The sequence below is a fragment of the Girardinichthys multiradiatus genome, chromosome 24 (genome assembly GCF_021462225.1).
Source record: "Girardinichthys multiradiatus isolate DD_20200921_A chromosome 24, DD_fGirMul_XY1, whole genome shotgun sequence".
Classification (NCBI taxonomy): Eukaryota; Metazoa; Chordata; class Actinopteri; order Cyprinodontiformes; family Goodeidae; genus Girardinichthys; species Girardinichthys multiradiatus.
This window is the reverse complement of record NC_061816.1, coordinates 22,990,190-23,009,535: the sequence shown is the minus strand read 5'-3', so window position 1 is coordinate 23,009,535 and position 19,346 is coordinate 22,990,190. Positions and strand designations below refer to the sequence as shown.

Here is a 19,346-nt window from a genome sequence, read left to right as displayed (position 1 = left end):
TGGTAAAAAAGATTTTTTCGCCAACATCTCACACTTTCTTCAGTCTCGTATGCAACAGGCTTGAACATGCTTTTTTGGAACATGGAGATCATGCCTTGGTTGTTGCAGTTAATATCACTATGTCACTTGCACACTGTTCAACGTTTGCCTTTTGCCTGACATTCAGTTGCAACTTGTTAGAAGTTCCAAAAAAATATTGAAATTATGTCATGGAAGATATTGCACATTTTGTAAATGTAAAAGGCACACATGATCAAAATATGTGACTGGACTGGATCTTGATAGAGATGTATGTTTTCATTGGGGCACTGCTGTTTAAAAGGATTAGAACAAAATTATTTGTTGGAAATCCTCTTGGTAAAAGCCTGACTGAACTAAAGTTTACCAACCCATTCAGACCTGTTATTTTTATTTTGACTCACTCTTTTCCTCCTTTACTGCCTCCTTGATTTTCTGCCTTCTCCTCCTTTCCTTGCGCCTCTCTTCTTCTTCCTCTGTTACCCCCATGTTTGCCTGGTTGAGGGTCCCATACATCTCGGCTGCTTCCCGATGAGTGAGCCAGTCCAGTGTGGAGACGCACGAGATGTAGTGGTTCTTCCAGGCTCCGAACTCCTTTTCTTTTGGAGCATAGGGAAGAAACCAACCTCTCTTGATACAACGGCCTGCCCAAAGACAGTCCTAATGGGAGATAAGAAGAGGGGGTTTCGCCCATTGGCTAAACGGGGTTTCTACACATTGTCTGTATCATACCCACATGGATGGATGGATGGATGGATGGTAAGGTCTTAAAAGAGATTTGTGTTCTTTTTACAATGATCAATTTCAAATGTTTGAGAAATACTTATTGTCTTTATGGTATCGTATTTTTCCAGACTGGGCTAGGAGCCCATAAATAAGTGTTCAGATGGGTCACTCACCTGTTCTGTTAGGACCCTCCATTGCCAACTGACCTGGGCAGTACTGCAGAGGTCCCGAGGGGACAGGAAGGACATAACATACAGGGACAGAAACCGAGGCAGCACTGCTGTGAAGTCCACTCGGGTTACAGGGAGCGTCTCATTTAGCATATCTCTGCAGTTCCTGGGTTTTTCAAAGTACAACAAAAGGAACAGATCACAGGTTCAGGCTAAGACTTTATAACGACTTAAGTAAAGTGATGGAAACAGCCTTACTTAAGCTGTGACTTGGTGCAGCGCATCAGCAGAGAGTGCAGGAGGTGTTTTCTCTGTGAGTCAGTCCACAAATCAAACCAGTGCAGCACAAGCTTCATCCGCTCCTCAAACAGCTAGGGTCAAACAGGAAATAGACATCAATGAGTGCACACAGTCACTCCCAAACATTCCCATGAGGGAACTCTTTACTTTGACTATAACATTTTTGGATTATTTAGAAGAATAAGACTCTAAACTCAACATCCAAGGTTTGTGATGTGAAAATTTCTGAGGTTTTAAGGGGTGATATATTAGAATTATTAGAAATAGCATACTTTCAACTACAAAATTAGGTACAAAAGGGGTTAACCCATTGTAAAAAATCTCAGATATCAGAGTAACTCTCTGGGGAGTCAGCAGGAGAGTGAAATGAGACATTGTGATCAATGTATTTAGGAAGGTTGATAAAAAATAACCTAATATTCAATAATCCTTGAGAAATTCTTTTTTTTTTCTGAATTTACTTCTTACATGTTGTTAAGTCTTTTTGTCAATTGTTTCTTAGGTAGCCTCAATTTTACTATTAAACATACTTTATGTTTCCAATGCTTGTATTACTAAACCAAAAGGTTCTACATGAGATCCCAAAGAGAACCAAGCAAGGGTAACAGGCCAACTTATGGTTGCACCTCTTGAAAATAATGGAACTATTTTTACTAGACAGTCTCATATCTAACATTTACCGAATATGTTTCAAGTTTCACTGTATTATTTGGATCCATCTGTGTTTGGTGTTACTTTTTCGTGCAAACCTTAATAGATTTTTTAAAAGTGGCACCGTGTTTTTCCGTTTTGGGAAAGCTATGCTCCAAGTGGATTTTTGTGAGAACCGCCTTGTGTTGTGTAGAGTGAAGCAGCATCTTCTTAAGCCACCAACGTCTCCGAGAAGTTAGAGTTGCTTTTAAGAAATGTCACATCTCTCTAAGAAGTAATATTGGACGTTTTTAGCAAATCCTGAACATCTTAGTATTTATTTTTCTATGGCTTTTGTGCAAACTCTATTTTCATTGATAACATATTTTAAAATACATTTTATTTTATTTATTTAAAATGAGACAATGCATATTAATTAACGTGAGCACATGTTGACATGTAAATATGCCAGATTTAGCCATGAAGGTTAAAATTCATCTGCTGTCCCATAGTATTTTGACACATTACTTCTCACCTGATTAAGATTATATTTATTATTAATATTCAGAATAAATCTAGTTGTATGGTGGTTCACATATTTATTTTTAAACCATTTTAAATCCAAATGTCTCTATAAAATTGTATAAATTCTGTAAATTATACAGTGCTAAATAAGGATAAATGTTCTCTCAAGTCACTTAACAGATCAGATTTATATACAAAAATACATAATCAAATGAATTAACTCATTTAGACACATTCAAATCTGAATACATACCTTCCAATTTGATACAATGCAGCTAAATTCAATTCACAATGCCAATTACCAAGGTCTCCAGTACAGGACCTTCTCAAAATATTAGCATATTGTGATAAAGTTCATTATTTACCATAATGTCATGATGAAAATTTAACATTCATATATTTTAGATTCATTGCACACTAACTGAAATATTTCAGGTCTTTTATTGTCTTAATACGGATGATTTTGGCATATAGCTCATGAAAACCCAAAATTCCTATCTCACAAAATTAGCATATTTCATCCGACCAATAAAATAAAAGTGTTTTTAATACAAAAAACGTCAACCTTCAAATAATCATGTACAGTTATGCACTCAATACTCGGTCAGGAATCCTTTTGCAGAAATGACTGCTTCAATGCGGCGTGGCATGGAGGCAATCAGCCTGTGGCACTGCTGAGGTCTTATGGAGGCCCAGGATGCTTCGATAGCGGCCTTTAGCTCATCCAGAGTGTTGGGTCTTGAGTCTCTCAACGTTCTCTTCACAATATCCCACAGATTCTCTATGGGGTTCAGGTCAGGAGAGTTGGCAGGCCAATTGAGCACAGTAATACCAGGATCAGTAAACCATTTACCAGTGGTTTTGGCACTGTGAGCAGGTGCCAGGTCGTGCTGAAAAATGAAATCTTCATCTCCATAAAGCTTTTCAGCAGATGGAAGCATGAAGTGCTCCAAAATCTCCTGATAGCTAGCTGCATTGACCCTGCCCTTGATAAAACACAGTGGACCAACACCAGCAGCTGACACGGCACCCCAGACCATCACTGACTGTGGGTACTTGACACTGGACTTCTGGCATTTTGGCATTTCCTTCTCCCCAGTCTTCCTCCAGACTCTGGCACCTTGATTTCCGAATGACATGCAGAATTTGCTTTCATCCGAAAAAAGTACTTTGGACCACTGAGCAACAGTCCAGTGCTGCTTCTCTGTAGCCCAGGTCTGGGGAATGCGGCACCTGTAGCCCATTTCCTGCACACGCCTGTGCACGGTGGCTCTGGATGTTTCTACTCCAGACTCAGTCCACTGCTTCCGCAGGTCCCCCAAGGTCTGGAATCGGCCCTTCTCCACAATCTTCATCAGGGTCCGGTCACCTCTTCTCGTTGTGCAGCGTTTTCTGCCACACTTTTTCCTTCCCACTTAGGTGCCTTGATACAGCACTCTGGGAACAGCCTATTCGTTCAGAAATTTCTTTCTGTGTCTTACCCTCTTGCTTGAGGGTGTCAATAGTGGCCTTCTGGACAGCAGTCAGGTCGGCAGTCTTACCCATGATTGGTGTTTTGAGTGATGAACCAGGCTGGGAGTTTTAAAGGCCTCAGGAATCTTTTGCAGGTGTTTAGAGTTAACTCGTTGATTCAGATGATTAGGTTCATAGCTCGTTTAGAGACCCTTTTAATGATATGCTAATTTTGTGAGATAGGAATTTTGGGTTTTCATGAGCTGTATGCCAAAATCATCCATATTAAGACAATAAAAGACCTGAAATATTTCAGTTAGTGTGCAATGAATCTAAAATATATGAATGTTAAATTTTCATCATGACATTATGGAAAATAATGAACTTTATCACAGTATGCTAATATTTTGAGAAGGACCTGTATAAGGAAGCCAAGATGATTTCATTGAGCCATTGCAGCAGTGCCTCCTTTTCCAGCAGAACAGTGGCTCCAGCAATGACTTTGTTGAATCATCTTTAAAAGATACTCCAGGCATAATTCTGGACTTTCATTGGAGCCCTGAAGCTGTCTCCACAGCGACCCAACCTCTCTCCTGGAGAGAGTCTTTATTATTGACTTAATGGTTGATTTGGCTGCAGTTTCACTAGCAGCGATATCCTTGCTTTAAAGCTGTGTTTATACAAAGAAAAGATGATGGCACGTTTCCTCGGTTGTCAAGCAAAAACCTTTGGCTAGGACCACAAACTGTTTAGTGCAGTTTTAAGGCAAGGCAAGTTTTTTTCCAGCACTATTTATACACCATGCAATTAAGGCAAATAATTTTATATTAAAAGCAAGACATACATCAAAAGAATACCAGTAAAATGTAAGCATCACATTCAATTCAATTCAATTCAATTCAGTTTTATTTATATAGCGCCAATTCACAAGACATGTTGTCTCAAGGCACTTCATAACAGTCAGGTACATACATTCCAATTAATCCTAACCATTGAACAGTGCAGTCGGAGTTAGCTTTTTATGCAAATCGCATAAAAAGTTTTTCTATCTAAGGAAACCCAGCAGATTGCCTCCAGTCAGTGACTTGCAGCATTCCCTCCTCCCAGATGAGCAAAGTCACTGGCGTTGACTTTGCAGCAATCCCTCATACTGAGCATGCATATAGCGACAGTGGAGAGGAAAAACTCCCTTTTAACAGGAAGAAACCTCCAGCAGAACCAGGCTCAGTGTGAGCGGCCATCTGCCACGACCGACTGGGAGTTTGAGAGAGCAGAGCAGAGACACAAAAAGAACACAGAAGCACTGATCCAGGAGTACTTTCTATGGGAAGGAAAAGTAAATGTTAATGGATGTAGCTCCTTTAGTCGTTTCACCTAGAAAGAAAGAACAGATAAACTCTGAGCCAGTTTTCAAGGTTAGAGTCTGAAAGAGAGCACATAGAGTTTGTTACAGTTAAACTCAGTCAATCGCCATGTCTAGGAGAGAGAAAGGGTTAAACACTAAAAGACACGGCCATGTGGATCATCGGTAGAGGGTGAGCATTAAGTTGTTGCCAGCAGAAGCTTGTACAATGCCCCTCTCCAGAAAGGTGTCACAGATAGACACAAAGCCAGGCCAGGTGTAGCTTCTAGGAAGAGAATAGAGAGAACAAGGTTAAAAGCTGAAATAACAGCAAATAATGCAAAATTGGAGAGTAGTGTGAGAATGTAGCGAAGAGGGTGAAAGTGGTCATTATGTCCTCCAGCAGCCTAAGCATATAGCAGCATAACTACACAGATAGTTTCAGTTCAGATTATTTAGTTAAACGGCGCTTATTTACAACAATGTCGTCTCAAGGAAACCCACAAAGGGTCCCTCTGATGGTCATTGTTATACTAAAAACCACAAGGATTGGGATACCTCTCTCTGTCAGACTGATTATAACCATTGGAAAAGAAAAGGGGTCACACAGGTAGCAGAAATGGAGGGTGTGTTTGCACCTCAACCATAACTGAGCCGGTTTAGGCTAAACCTGACTCCCCCTTACTCCATCCAACAGGGAGGGAAGAAGACAGAGGTAAAAAATAAGGAAGATAGCCCAGGATAACCTAAGCCACTCAAACTAAAAGCTTTATCAAAAAGGAAAGTTTTAAGCCTAGCCTTAAAAGTAGACAGGGTGTCTGCCTCACGGACTAAAACTGGGAGCTGGTTCCACAGGAGAGGAGCCTGATAACTAAAGGATCTGCCTCCCATTCTACTTCTAGAGACTCTAGGAACCACCAGTTAACCTGCAGTCTGAGAACGAAGTGCTCTGTTAGGAACATATGGAACAATCAGATATCTGATGTATGATGGAGCTAAATCATTAAGGGTTTTATATGTGAGGAGGAGAATTTTAAATTCTATTCTGGACTTAACAGGGAACCAATGAAGGGAAGCTAAAATAGGAGAAATATGATCTCTCTTTTTAATTTTCATCAGTACTCTTGCTGCAGCATTTTGAATCAGCCGAAGGCTTTTAACTGCATTTTGTGGACATCCTGATAGTAAAGAATTACAATAGTCCAGCCTTGAAGTAACAAATGCATGGACTAGTTTTTCAGTGTCACTCCTGGATAGGATATTTCTAATTTTGGCAATGTTCCGGAGGTGAAAGAAGGAAATCCTAGAAACCTGTTTAATATAGGATTTAAATGACATGTCCTGGTCTAAAGTAACACCAAGGTTTTTTACTTTATTACCGGAGGTCAATGTAATGCCATCCAGGTTAAGTGATTGACTAAGCAGTTTCTTTTTTAAAGACTCCGGTCCATAGACGACAACTTCTGTCTTGTCTGAATTCACATAAAAGCTGAAGAAGACGATTTAACTGATAAAGTAATATTTGACTTTTATGGTAAAGTGAATGAACTGACATTTTTAGACCTGATTTAAAGCAGCCAACAGTTTGTGCACATATCATGTTTTCATGCAGTGTCTATATGGTTCATACACTGAAATGTGTTTAGGTCCAAGCCCATTTTAATAGACCAAAATCTACCCAGTACAAACTGGTGTTTATCAGGACTAGCAGCAGCATTTTGGATGAGCTGAAGCTGCCTGACAGATCTTTACACCTGTAAAGTCACAATTACCTGACCTACTGCCCTGATCTGGCAGGAAAAAATCCTAGCAATGTTTTTAAGATAATAGTGAGCTGTTTTAGTTAGACTTTGTGTGCTTGTGAAAGTTTAGTGAAGACATCTAGGTTTTTTTAGCGCTCTTTGGTCTTGAGGCTCATCACGTCTGGTTGACTGATCTCTGTCCTTGAATTTCTGGGTCCAAAAACCCATTACTTCTGTCTTTTCTGCATCACTCACTCATCAGTCATTTATATTATAGGCACACTGACTCAGAGGCTGCATGTCAAGTGGTGAAATATAAAGCTGGATCCCATCAAAATAGATATAAGAGATTATATAGTGTGGGGCAGAATGACAAACATTTCTGTTGTACTTTGCAAAAGTTGATTCCTGATTTTTTTCAAAGGAGGATAGAAAAAACATCAGAACCCACATCTAAACCTGTTCTCATTTTTTGGCAGAGCAATATTTTTTTGAGAAAACAAAGAAATTCAAAATATTTTGTTTTCCTTTTCTTGCCAAACTAAAATGAAATCCAGTTTTCTCAGACAGTCTTGGTGAGAAAATCTTGTCCAAACAATGCATTCCAAATATTGACTTTTATAAATTAGTTGGATTTCATTAAACAAATTAACCTTATGGCTCTGAAAGTGGTTTTAATTAGTTTTAGTTTCCTTCTTTACTTTGAAGTATTTCTTTCTTTTTAAAACAAGAGAAAATAAAATAAATTCTGATAAATACTGTATTCATCAATATGGATTTTCTTCCCTTTAATTAGATATTCCCACACGCATCCAAACATAATTAAAGACTTGCAATGAAGTCTCATTCTAATACCAGTCTGTTATTTTTGCTGCTAGAGGTGGTTCTGACCTGCAGGTTGCTCTGCTTGTTGGTCAGCGGGGTCCAGCTGCTGAAGCGCGTCTCACTCCCCTGTTTGGGGGTCCACTGTGGCTCATAGTCCGTCCCGTTGAGCTGCCAGAGCTTCACTGAGTGAGGAGCGCCTCTCAGGTCCATCACCATCAAACTGTTTCAGAACCACTAGGAAGGTCTGCTTTGAGCGGAGTGTATTTGTTTCAGCTGAGCTGCTGTGTGGTGGGAGTAACCTTGGAGACGCATCAACAAATGATGAGAGCATTCCTTCACACAGCCCACCCCATCCTGAGCATTAACAACTAACAGTGTTGTTTCAAACAGGATCATTCAGGTAGGGCAGCAAACATTCAAACTTTACATTGATTTATATTGTGGACAAGCTCTCATGACGTCTTTACCGGATACTCTCAAAATTTAAACTTATCTAAGATTTGAAAAGAGGCTTTTACAGCAACAAGTTTACCAACAACCCCAAATGTTTGTTAAATAATCCAGGCAGGATCATCATGTAATAAAGCTTTTAATTTTAAGGTTTAAATGATGCATTTTGAGTTTAATTGGACTTTGTATTTCTACTTGTGAGACTATTGCAGTGTCACTCCACCACAGGTAGAAACACAAAATGTTTTCACAGCTGCTCCAACACCAAGATTAAGACTGTTTTCTTCTGAAATTATAGCCTCCATCTGTCTGAAAACATTTTCTGTGTATGTACAGGGAGCAGGTTGTGTATTTGACCATTTTAACAAACTTCATGGTATTTGACTTTCACAACAGTCGTTCAACAATCGTCCTTATCGCTCTTTTCCGTAGTTATCAAAACAGTCCAGTGCTGTTTTATACATGTACTACAAATATTGTCCAATGAGGGAGGACCACAGTGCCTTGCTCTACCCAAAATTTATATATGTGGTTTCTAACTAATATTATGATCTATTGTCACACTGAAAATTTTATTTTGATAAACTTTCAATTTAATAAATTATTTACATTTACTTCCATATTTTTGATACAGTTTCCAAATAAATTATGATTTGTGGTTAATGTGGCTATTTACTTTGTCAGAGAACAGCATGTTTTTACAAAAAAAAAAGCAAATAAAACAACCACGGAAGTAAGTTTGAACATTTTACCCCAGAAGAAGTGCATCATTAAAAATCACCAAATTATTATGACAGTCAAAACTTCTGCTCGGCAATGTCTACTGATACAAAGCTATGAAAATCACACAAAGAATAATAATAAAAGTATACAGGTCCTTCTCAAAATATTAGCATATTGTGATAAAGTTCATTATTTTCCATAATGTCATGATGAAAATTTAACATTCATATATTTTAGATTCATTGCACACTAACTGAAATATTTCAGGTCTTTTATTGTCTTAATACGGATGATTTTGGCATACAGCTCATGAAAACCCAAAATTCCTATCTCACAAAATTAGCATATTTCATCCGACCAATAAAAGAAAAGTGTTTTTAATACAAAAAACGTCAACCTTCAAATAATCAGCTACAGTTATGCACTCAATACTTGGTCAGGAATCCTTTGGCAGAAATGACTGCTTCAATGCGGCGTGGCATGGAGGCAAACAGCCTGTGGCACTGCTGAGGTCTTATGGAGGCCCAGGATGCTTCGATAGCGGCCTTTAGCTCATCCAGAGTGTTGGGTCTTGAGTCTCTCAACGTTCTCTTCACAATATCCCACAGATTCTCTATGGGGTTCAGGTCAGGAGAGTTGGCAGGCCAATTGAGCACAGTGATACCATGGTCAGTAAACCATTTACCAGTGGTTTTGGCACTGTGAGCAGGTGCCAGGTCGTGCTGAAAACTGAAATCTTCATCTCCATAAAGCTTTTCAGCAGATGGAAGCATGAAGTGCTCCAAAATCTCCTGATAGCTAGCTGCATTGACCCTGCCCTTGATAAAACACAGTGGACCAACACCAGCAGCTGACACGGCACCCCAGACCATCACTGACTGTGGCTACTTGACACTGGACTTCTGGCATTTTGGCATTTCCTTCTCCCCAGTCTTCCTCCAGACTCTGGCACCTTGATTTCTGAATGACATGCAGAATTTGCTTTCATCCGAAAAAAGTACTTTGGACCACTGAGCAACTGTCCAGTGCTGCTTCTCTGTAGCCCAGGTCTGGGGAATGCGGCACCTGTAGCCCACTGCTTCCGCAGGTCCCCCAAGGTCTGGAATCGGCCCTTCTCCACAATCTTCCTCAGGGTCCGGTCACCTCTTCTCGTTGTGCAGCGTTTTCTGCCACACTTTTTCCTTCCCACAGACTTCCCACTGAGGTGCCTTGATACAGCACTCTGGGAACAGCCTATTCGTTCAGAAATTTCTTTCTGTGTCTTACCCTCTTGCTTGAGGGTGTCAATAGTGGCCTTCTGGACAGCAGTCAGGTCGGCAGTCTTACCCATGATTGGGGTTTTGAGTGATGAACCAGGCTGGGAGTTTTAAAGGCCTCAGGAATCTTTTGCAGGTGTTTAGAGTTAACTCGTTGATTCAGATGATTAGGTTCATAGCTCGTTTAGAGACCCTTTCAATGATATGCTCATTTTGTGAGATAGGAATTTTGGGTTTTCATGAGCTGTATGCCAAAATCATCTGTATTAAGACAATAAAAGACCTGAAATATTTCAGTTAGTGTGCAATGAATCTAAAATATATGAATGTTAAATTTTCATCATGACATTATGGAAAATAATGAACTTTATCACAATATGCTAATATTTTGAGAAGGACCTGTATAAAAAAAAAAATCACCCATTATTTTAAAAGATCTTTATTTGCAATAATGTTGAAAAAAAAGTAAAAACATTTTTTTCTTACTTTGAATGAGTGAGAAAAATACAGCCGAGAAAATCAAATACATTAAATTAACAAAATAAAATAAAGCAAAAGGATTAAAGGTAAAAACACCCCCCTCTAGTGGTTAGATTTAAGAATAGATTCCATTTAAAATCAGCATCATTGGTTTATCCTCCAATTCAGAACCAGAAGCCAAAAGTATCAGAGACTGAATAATCATTTAAAAGTTCTGAATCAATAAGGCAAATGTGATTAAATTAAGAAAGAAAAATTAAGACAATTAAGACATGTGATGTTAACATTTGGATTTTTTACAGCATCAAACCAACCCACTGGTGACGATGTGCTGTGCATTTCGTATGTTTCATCAAATGTGCAAATGGGAGGGTGTGCAGGAGGAGAACCCTGCATGGCTGCACACATAGCATTTTAGTTCAGCCATATTTACCTTTATATATCTACCTGTCTCTGTTCTACTTACAAGCTGTAAATGAACAGTTTTCTGTGTTTATAAATTAAACAGTAAGAATCTGGTGGGTATCAAATGAGATCGCATCAGAAAAATTTCTAACATGCATTTTAGCTATGAATATTCTCACTTTGGTTAATCACATCTATGCTGTTGCTTAATAAATGACAGGATGCACCATTATATTTTACACTTTATGGAAAATATAACAAACCTCTCAAAGATCTCTTCAACCTAAACCTCAACCCAACTCTTTTACAATTCTTATAAAATAAATATCAAACACAACTACCTTATCTTTATCATAAGACTAACAGCAGTGTTAATGCCATGTTGATTGGCACCTGGTGGATCCAGTGGAGCTAATGTGAAAATACATTCAACCTCAGGAAAAGACGAGAAGGAGTGAGTAACTCCACCTTGTCCGTTAGATTGCCTACACGTGGTTTCAGAAGAGGTAACAAAGGAAAAGAAGGACGGTTAAGTATCACACGTTGGCCGTCCTCGAGATTTCTTGAGTCTCCGCTAGATTCAGCTTCTGGCTGGAGGAGCAGGGTCAGGAAAAGGAACAGGCAGATGTTCCAGGTTAAAACAGTTCAAACATGGCGTAAACATGCAAGCTGACTGATTCAGGTATAGCACTGTATATTTCCTATACTTTCTTCATTGCAAAAACTTTTCAAATCCCTGATGTTGCATCAACACAAATCTTATTTTATCACTTAGGCTACAAGGACATCATGCAAGCTTTAACAAAAAAAAAAAGAAGACTTCATTGAATGAGACAGCTGTTGGCTGTTCCTACTGGCTCTCGTTTCATTTCCAAGGCGTTCTCCTCTACTTAGTGCCATACGTGTGTTTAGGTCGCACCAAATGGATCTTAAGTTTCTGGTCTAAAAAAAGTCTTAATCGCCTTAAAATCCTTTAAAAGCAAGAATAAAAACTACTTTTTTGGATGTCAAAAGGATACATGGAAGAACTGAGCTCCTCAAGCTGCGGAGAAAAAGAATATTTTGGATTTTAGACTTTGGTCATTGATAAATGCATGCTTTACAAGTTTATAAAGAACCAAGCAATCTGCATTCGCTTATGAATAAGCCACAATGAATAACCCAGAGGCTATACATCAGTATCTGGAGTCATTTGAGTCACATCAGCAGTAATTTGGGAGCTCAAAACGTCTGCATTTGTACATCACTGGTCAAAAGTTTGGGATCAACTTGAAATTCTCTTGTTTTTGCAAAAAGTTGGAAACTGAAAGTGTTGTGGAAATGAGAAAGGTGTTCCAAGGACAGCGTATATATATCACACCTTAAAAAAAAAAAACACTTCTGCAGCAGAAGTGATGCAAACCAGCTGTAAATGTATCAAGGCATTTCTCACAAGATGGACTGGTTTGATACAGAGTCATACTTCATACCACACAAACAATGCTGGTCCAACAACAACTCCATTGGGTTCTAATCAATAGACCACCCAATTCTAGCCAGAGTACCAGCTCAGTGCTTATTCTTTCAACGTTGCTGGCACATTTAGCGGTGTATTCTGTTGTAGGAAAAAAACACTTCCACTCAAGGGCTGTCCACAGGGTAGGGCATGGTATCTTTCCTACCTTCACAGAGCAGGATTTTTATGCTGATTTTTAACCCAATCTCCCCCTTCCGACATGGCCTGATTATCGTGATTGGCTCTAAAGATAATCTATAGAATCAAACCTGTTATACCTACGATTTTTTTATCATCATGTTAGAGGTCTCTCAGGTTTGGAAAATCAACCGACAATTTTAAAATCTTGCCGTGTGAACCAGGCATAAGGTTCTCTTCTACTCAGCACAAATTTCCTACTTCAGGCAAACCGCACCAGAACCCCTGAAACACCACGCTGCTCCAGCCATGTCTGACTGATATTATTAAGCCCTGTTTGTAAATATTTGTCCAGTCCCACACAAATGGTTTCCTTTTGATGTGAAGACCTCTAATTTCCACCACACCTTTTTCAGTCTTCCAATGTCTAAGTTTAGTGCCCTGTGGCCTTTCTGTCTTTTCTTTTAAGTGGCCAGACTGAGACCTGGCTTCTTCTTTGTGATTCTGCCATAAAGCCCAGCATCCAGAAGTCATCTCTTCACTGTTTAGCATTAATGAGATAACCTTGAGTTGAAGGTGTTTAGTACGATTGCTGAATTTAATTTATAAGTAGAACAAAATCATTTTGATTAAGATATGTAGGTGTTTTCAAAAAGTAGCAGCCTTACATTAAGAAGTAGCTTGTCCATGTTGGTGTCGGAGGCCATTTTCCGCTGATCCTCTGGCATTTCGTCAACCTCACTATAAAGGTCAAAGTGCAAGCATGCCAACTTCTCCTGCATCTCTCTGACGTGTTCCATCTGATCTATGGAGCACTCATTGCCTGAGACAACAGATTGCAGCAAAAGAGCGTAACTAATATTTGTATGAAATCATGCACATGACTTGCTTGCACTGTGAGCTCCACATTACCAAAGGCCTGTAGTTTCCCTGAGTGGAAGTCGTTGAGGAGGCTGAGCAGACCGTGTTCCATCTCCTGCACATCTGAAACGTCGGTCAGAAATGAGTGCTGGATGATAGGTGCTGCCTGGCCCTGGTTCTGATTATGTTTACCTCCCAAACTCTGTGGATTTCTCACTTTATCTCTCACTCCTCTGCAAAACACAACAATATAATAATACAACACAGCTTAATATTGATAATAGCATTTATTTTTCTAATTTCTGCGAATGATAAAATGGAAGACGACCTCCTGTTCCTATTTTTTTGGCCGGACATGCTCCCCATGTTGTGGCTGAAGCCCACATGTCTTCCCCCGGAGGAAGCGCCGCTCTTCCGGCCTGAGCCTCCGGTCTGAGCCGCTGTGTTGCTGAAGGTCCGGGGACTTTTGCGCTTTAGCTTCCGCTCCTCCATAACTTCATGTTACGCGGCAGTCCTCTCAGCAGCCGCGGCTAAAGCCAAAAGACACGGGCAACAACAAACAGTTAGCTGGGCAGTTAACTGACAGAAAACAGGTAGCTGCTCTGTTGGTACCTAATTTAAAAACGTAACAGTTCGGTTACAGCTTAAAACTCCAAGCCGAATAACACATTCAAATACAACCCCAGCAGAGAAATACAGAAATAGAAACAAGGATGACGCTTTGTAAGAAAAAACAAAGCAGTTGCTAAATAATTAAATGTTTCCAACGTACCTCGCAGGGCTAACTAACTAGCTTGCAGCTGGAAGTTGTGAAACTTCCTGTTTGGACGCTTCGAACCCGATCAGGCTGCGTTCCAATTCGTTTAGAGAACATTCTTTGCGTAAAACTACAATCTGGTTAAACACACAGCATGCATTCATACATAAAACAGTTATTGAATTTTGATATTATTGAGTTTAAAAGTATATTTATTTCACTTGTTTAACTAAAACGCCGGATTAAGCTAAAGGACGTTTTTCTTTTTACTCACGATTAAAATAGTCCTGCAGCACGAATTCTGACGTGACCCAATAATCAGGCGTCTTATGAAATTCATGTTTAAATATGCATGAAGTAATGTTTGGACCCGATTTCGAGCATTTTTTTTTTCCATTTAAAATTCATTCATCAAAATTCATAATTGAAAAGCTAATTTATAGGACAATTCAATTCAAAATGTGAAAATCATATAGGTAAAGTGTTTCAAATGTTTATTTAATGTTAATTTGAATGATTATGGTTTATGGAAATGTGAACTTTTGCATTTCAAAACATTAACATAGCACAATAGACCACCAATAAAACCAGTAAAATGGTTCTTAATACTAGGGGTGCACTAATCGATTGATTGGCCCGATTTCCTTAATTGTGGGTGATCGGCCAGTACTTGCTGTGAAACCGATCTTATCTACCTCTGCAAAGGTATGAAAATGTGAAAAATTAAAGACAAAAAAACCCAGATTTTTTTGTTTAGTTAATTTAGTAGTTTGAACAGCAATGCTCTAAACTTAATTTCCATTTCACTACCTCATGTGCAGTTAAAACAAGTTTGTATTGTTCAGTCTTTTTCAATAAAATAAAATTGAAACACTGAAGGCATATTGGGCCAACGACCCAAATCAAAAACCCATAATTGATTGACACCCTCCACAAGAAGGATAAGCCACAAATGGTCATTGCCAAAAACAGAGTGGTGCATCTAGGCATAATAATGGAAAGTTAACTTGTAGGAAAACTGTAGTTTGCACATTTCTGTTAATCTGGGAATGCTTAATACATATAATGTATTATTTTCATTCTATACATTTGTCTTTACTGTAGAGTCTTCTATTGTATATTTTCTGTTTTTATATCTTTACGTTTGTGTGTATCTGCATGCTTTAATCTACCTTCCACTTTACTGTTGGTACACTTGATTTCCTTCACTGAGGGACAAAAAATTATATTTCTATTCTATTCTATTCTATTCTAGTAACATGAAAAGTATATTGTTAGAACAATAAATTAATAAATAAATGAATAAGTTTTCATGTTATAACGTGATATAGCTCTATTTTTTCTTTTGCCTGAAAGATAAAGCTATGCAGTGAAATACCGCTAGAGGGCGATACATAAACATCTAATAGTAATTCCTAATTCCCAATACTAATATTAAGAACTATAACTAAAATCAAAAATTATTAAATGAATTGAGCAATCAAATTAAAAGGTAATAATTTGAAAATAATCTGGATTTCTAATTTAGTATCAATATACTCCTTGAACCTTTTCAGATTGTTACAAGGACAAACTCCACTGTATTTTATAGGGATTTTACTTGATAGACCAACACCAGAAAGCCATAAGAACGTTTGCAACAAACCATAGGAAGCACAGCAAACACATGAAAAAGGAGATCACGTCAGATGAGACCAGAAACTAACACCAACCCTCAATAGACCATCCCCACAGTGAGACATGGTGGTGGCAGTATCATGCTGTGAGGATCCATCTCTTAACCAACAGCAGGGAAGCTAGTCAGAGTAGATGGAAAGATGGCTGGAGCTAACTACAGGACAATCCAGAAAGAAAACCATGTTAGAGGCTGCAAAACACTTAACACTGGGATGGAGGTTTGTTTACAGCAGGACAACAACACTAAATATGGCCAGGGCTACACAGATTTAATTTAAACATGTTTATATGTTGAAATGACTTAGTCAGAGTTGGAGACCTAATCAAATTAAAATCTGTTCGATCTGAACCAGCTTGAGCTATTTAGCAAAGACGTCAATATTTCATACATTTCTTTCCACTTTACAGTAATGAACTACTTTGTGGTAGACTGTCACAAGAATTCCTCCAAATTCATTGAAATTTGGGACTGTGAAAAGATAAAATGTCAATTTATTTGTACTGAGAGTAAAGGCAAAGAAAATCTATTCTTTGGTGTTTATGATCTCAGTGATTTTCCTTGACAGCTTTTTTAAGTCACCCATTTAGAAATGCAAAAAAAAAGGTTGAATCAGTTGTAGTGTGAAGCTCGAAATCCAGAATTTTACATTACAAGAGAAAATAGTTAAAGATTTCCAGCATGACCATAAACATTATGTTTTTATTTTCAGTGTACTGTAATCCTAACTGTATATATTTATTATATATTATTTTTGGAATTAGAATTCCAAAAAAAATCGTTCAAGATCTGGGCTTTGACTAGGCCCAGGACTTTCCATTTCTTCAGTCTCGGCCATTCTTTGGTAGATTTACTGGTATGTTTTGGATCACTGCCATGTTGCAGGGTCCAATTTCACTTCAGCTTGGACTTTTTTAATAGATGGTCTCATGTTTTGCTCAAGCACCCTCTGATACATGGTTGGAATAATGGTGAACTTTGTGATGGGCTCTGAACTGGCCAGATCCTGCTGCGGCAAAGCATCTCCAAACCACGATGCTTCCACCTCCATACTTCACAGATGGTATGAAACTTGTGCCGTCCCTTTCTGAATGTACAGACATGCATTTTTATGTCAACCGTAGCAAAAGCCTGCAGTAGGTCCCGTGAGTGCATTTTACAGGTTTAGAAGATTTCTTTTATCATCTTGCAGTCTGCTTTCCAGACAAACTTGCTTGAACTGTGAGGCCTGGACACTCTGGTAGATGTCCTTCATTTCCAGATCATTTTCTATACAACAGAATGGCTGGTTTCTAATTTATTTAGAGCATCTAAAATTCCTTATCTGACTTATAAGCTGCTACAGTCCTCTTTCTGAAGGCCTAACACAGTTCTTTGGTTCTTACCATGGTGATCATTCTCACTTCAACAGCTGGAGCACACCAAGCTAAATGTCTGAGGTTAAACAGGGCAAACCTCCTTTAAAATGCTGAGTAGCGATGTTCTAATGATGTGCTCCTGACGTGATGTAAATGTTTGTATCTTAAGCCAGTTAAACCATGAATAAAAGTTAATGCTCTTTTTTTATCCCTCACCAGAAATTGTGTTTTCAGTATATTTCACAGATAATTTTAATATAATTTCTTTGTTTATTTCTATTTGTTCTATTCTTGTAATCAAATGTTTACTCTAAGAACTGTTCAAATATGACTTTAAAGGTTTGGAATAAATACTTGCAGACTGGATTCTTCCTCTCATATATTCTTAGTTGACAGGATTTTTGTGGGTTGAAGGGAACTTTCCTTTAAAAATGTGCAGCTATGATGTTTATGCAAAGGCCGCCACGATACATTTAATAGAACAGAGTAAAACGGGTTCAAATACAGTATTTAAAGTTCTTATTAAACAATATTGGAATATAGTGCAAATATTATCTGAAATATTGTAGAACATTTTTAAGCCATTCTTTGAATTACAAACAAAAAAGGGTGTTTTTTATTTTCTAAAAATGCTTAAAAAGCTCCTAGATTTCCTGCTGAACACAGACTGATGTCGGCAGCTTGTTTCCCCTGCGTTCCCTGGTTATTTCCTGCTGTTTGAGAGTGTGTCTTTGCAGTGTGACAGTGGCTGAGTGAGGTGAACCATGATAAAATGTTACAGATGAAAACATTTAGACCGTTGCCTCCATACAGCCATTAACTTGCTGAAAACACACACACACACACACCTTTCTCTCATCAGTAATTGCAGTGTAGGTGCTGTTTGGAGAGCCCACTGCTGCTCCTGCTACTTCCAGCCAGTTCATTCTTTTCTCGTGTGCACGGCTGCTTTAATGATGCATTTGGATTGTAAACGAACAACAACATGTTTAATTACACGGCTCGCTTTTCTGCTCCGCTGATGTAGAATTAGCTCTGCATTTCAACAGCCGCAGACTAAAACCTGTACCTTAAACCAGGAGCATCTGCATGCTATGCACAATTTGCTTATTTTCAAGCAGAATATCAGATTTATCTGCTGACTTGCCCTGTATTAGTGCAAGAAATATAAGTACCCTCTCCTGTGGCCTTTCATGTGAATGCTCCCCATGCATCCCTGAATCAAACTTGTTGGACGTATATATGTGGCTCTCTTAGGAGATAGAGTTAAAGCAGGAGGGTTGTCTTATCTTGCATGTGTCCTACTTAAACGGACGCATACTGCACATACAGAGAGGGACTGGCAGACATGAATAAAGGGTGAAAAGAAAGAACATGAAAGACAGAAAATGTAAAAAAACAAAAACAAATAGGACACCTTTATAACTGCCTGACAAAGCCAGTTTTTTTGAGGAAATATTGGACATCTAGTTCAAATAGGAGGTTTTAAATGTGGGGTTGTAAACTTTTCACTGCAGGAAAAAAATGATTGAAGAACAATCTCTCCTCTTTGCAGTCAATATAATTCATGTGCTTGTCGTACCAGGCCTTTGCTGTGCTGTTGCCAACATAGTATATATACAATAACTTCCACACATCTGCGCCATGTAAACTTATAGAGTTCTGAGTCACTTCATGTTTATGTAAAGTTAAAGAATTACATGAAATGTGTTGCTTTTTTAAGCAAAACATGTCAATTAAGACTAAATTAAAATTGTTAGGGATCACTTGACACAGAAGGAGAAACAATGCCAGAGAGACACATTGGAGACACTTTCCTTACATTCCAATCTGATGAAAGCTCTCCTCTCATTTCTAAGAAGAGCAAAGCTTCACTACTACTTCTCTAAAACCCAGATGCTAAAAATGCTGACATGGACCAGCATTCACTGGCTACTTGTGCATGTTTAGCATTGATTTTCCTTGGTTCTTAGAAAGAGGAATGAAAATTGAAACATTAATTTTTTACTCGCACCTAA

General features: G+C 38.5%; 2 protein-coding genes across 5 annotated transcripts in view; both read right to left on the bottom strand.

The window, feature by feature from the left end:
• LOC124861585 (epithelial cell-transforming sequence 2 oncogene-like) overlaps positions 1-8,017 on the bottom strand; it is a 36,996-nt gene extending 28,979 nt beyond the window's left edge. Inside the window, exons 1-4 of the mRNA XM_047355430.1 lie at positions 7,797-8,017; positions 1,173-1,285; positions 918-1,080; positions 423-678 (exon numbers count right to left, since the gene is read on the bottom strand). Coding sequence (XP_047211386.1) covers positions 423-678; positions 918-1,080; positions 1,173-1,285; positions 7,797-7,946 — 682 coding nt within the window. The 5' untranslated portion in view covers positions 7,947-8,017. The remainder of the gene's footprint in view (positions 1-422; positions 679-917; positions 1,081-1,172; positions 1,286-7,796) is intronic.
• Positions 8,018-10,582: 2,565 nt separating this feature from the next.
• On the bottom strand, positions 10,583-14,586 carry ccdc28a (coiled-coil domain containing 28A). 4 transcript variants are annotated; one of them, XM_047354763.1, is made up of 7 exons: positions 14,570-14,586; positions 14,311-14,432; positions 13,867-14,068; positions 13,590-13,771; positions 13,346-13,500; positions 12,064-12,086; positions 11,513-11,631 (listed from the first exon to the last, which is right to left on the bottom strand). In XM_047354763.1, exons 3-7 carry the CDS (start codon positions 14,028-14,030, stop codon positions 11,625-11,627), a joined length of 531 nt encoding a protein of 176 aa, XP_047210719.1. In that variant the 5' UTR covers positions 14,031-14,068; positions 14,311-14,432; positions 14,570-14,586; the 3' UTR covers positions 11,513-11,624. The 4 variants fall into 4 exon arrangements, with proteins under 4 accessions (XP_047210716.1, XP_047210718.1, XP_047210717.1 ...); XM_047354760.1 differs by lacking the exon at positions 12,064-12,086 and having other exon boundaries at positions 10,583-11,635; XM_047354762.1 differs by lacking the exon at positions 14,570-14,586 and having other exon boundaries at positions 10,583-11,635.
• Positions 14,587-19,346: the final 4,760 nt, after the last annotated feature.

Bases quoted from the DNA above. Each gene is read 5' to 3' on its own strand.
- ccdc28a (XM_047354760.1), bottom strand. From the start codon at position 14,030: ATGGAGGAGCGGAAGCTAAAGCGCAAAAGTCCCCGGACCTTCAGCAAC. The intron at 13,772-13,866 runs GTCGTCTTCCAT...TGTGTTTTGCAG, and splicing joins CAAAAAAATAGGAACAGGAG to AGGAGTGAGAGATAAAGTGA. The intron at 11,636-13,345 runs GTAAGGCTGCTA...CTGCTCCTCCAG, and splicing joins TGGACAAGCTACTTCTTAAT to CCAGAAGCTGAATCTAGCGG.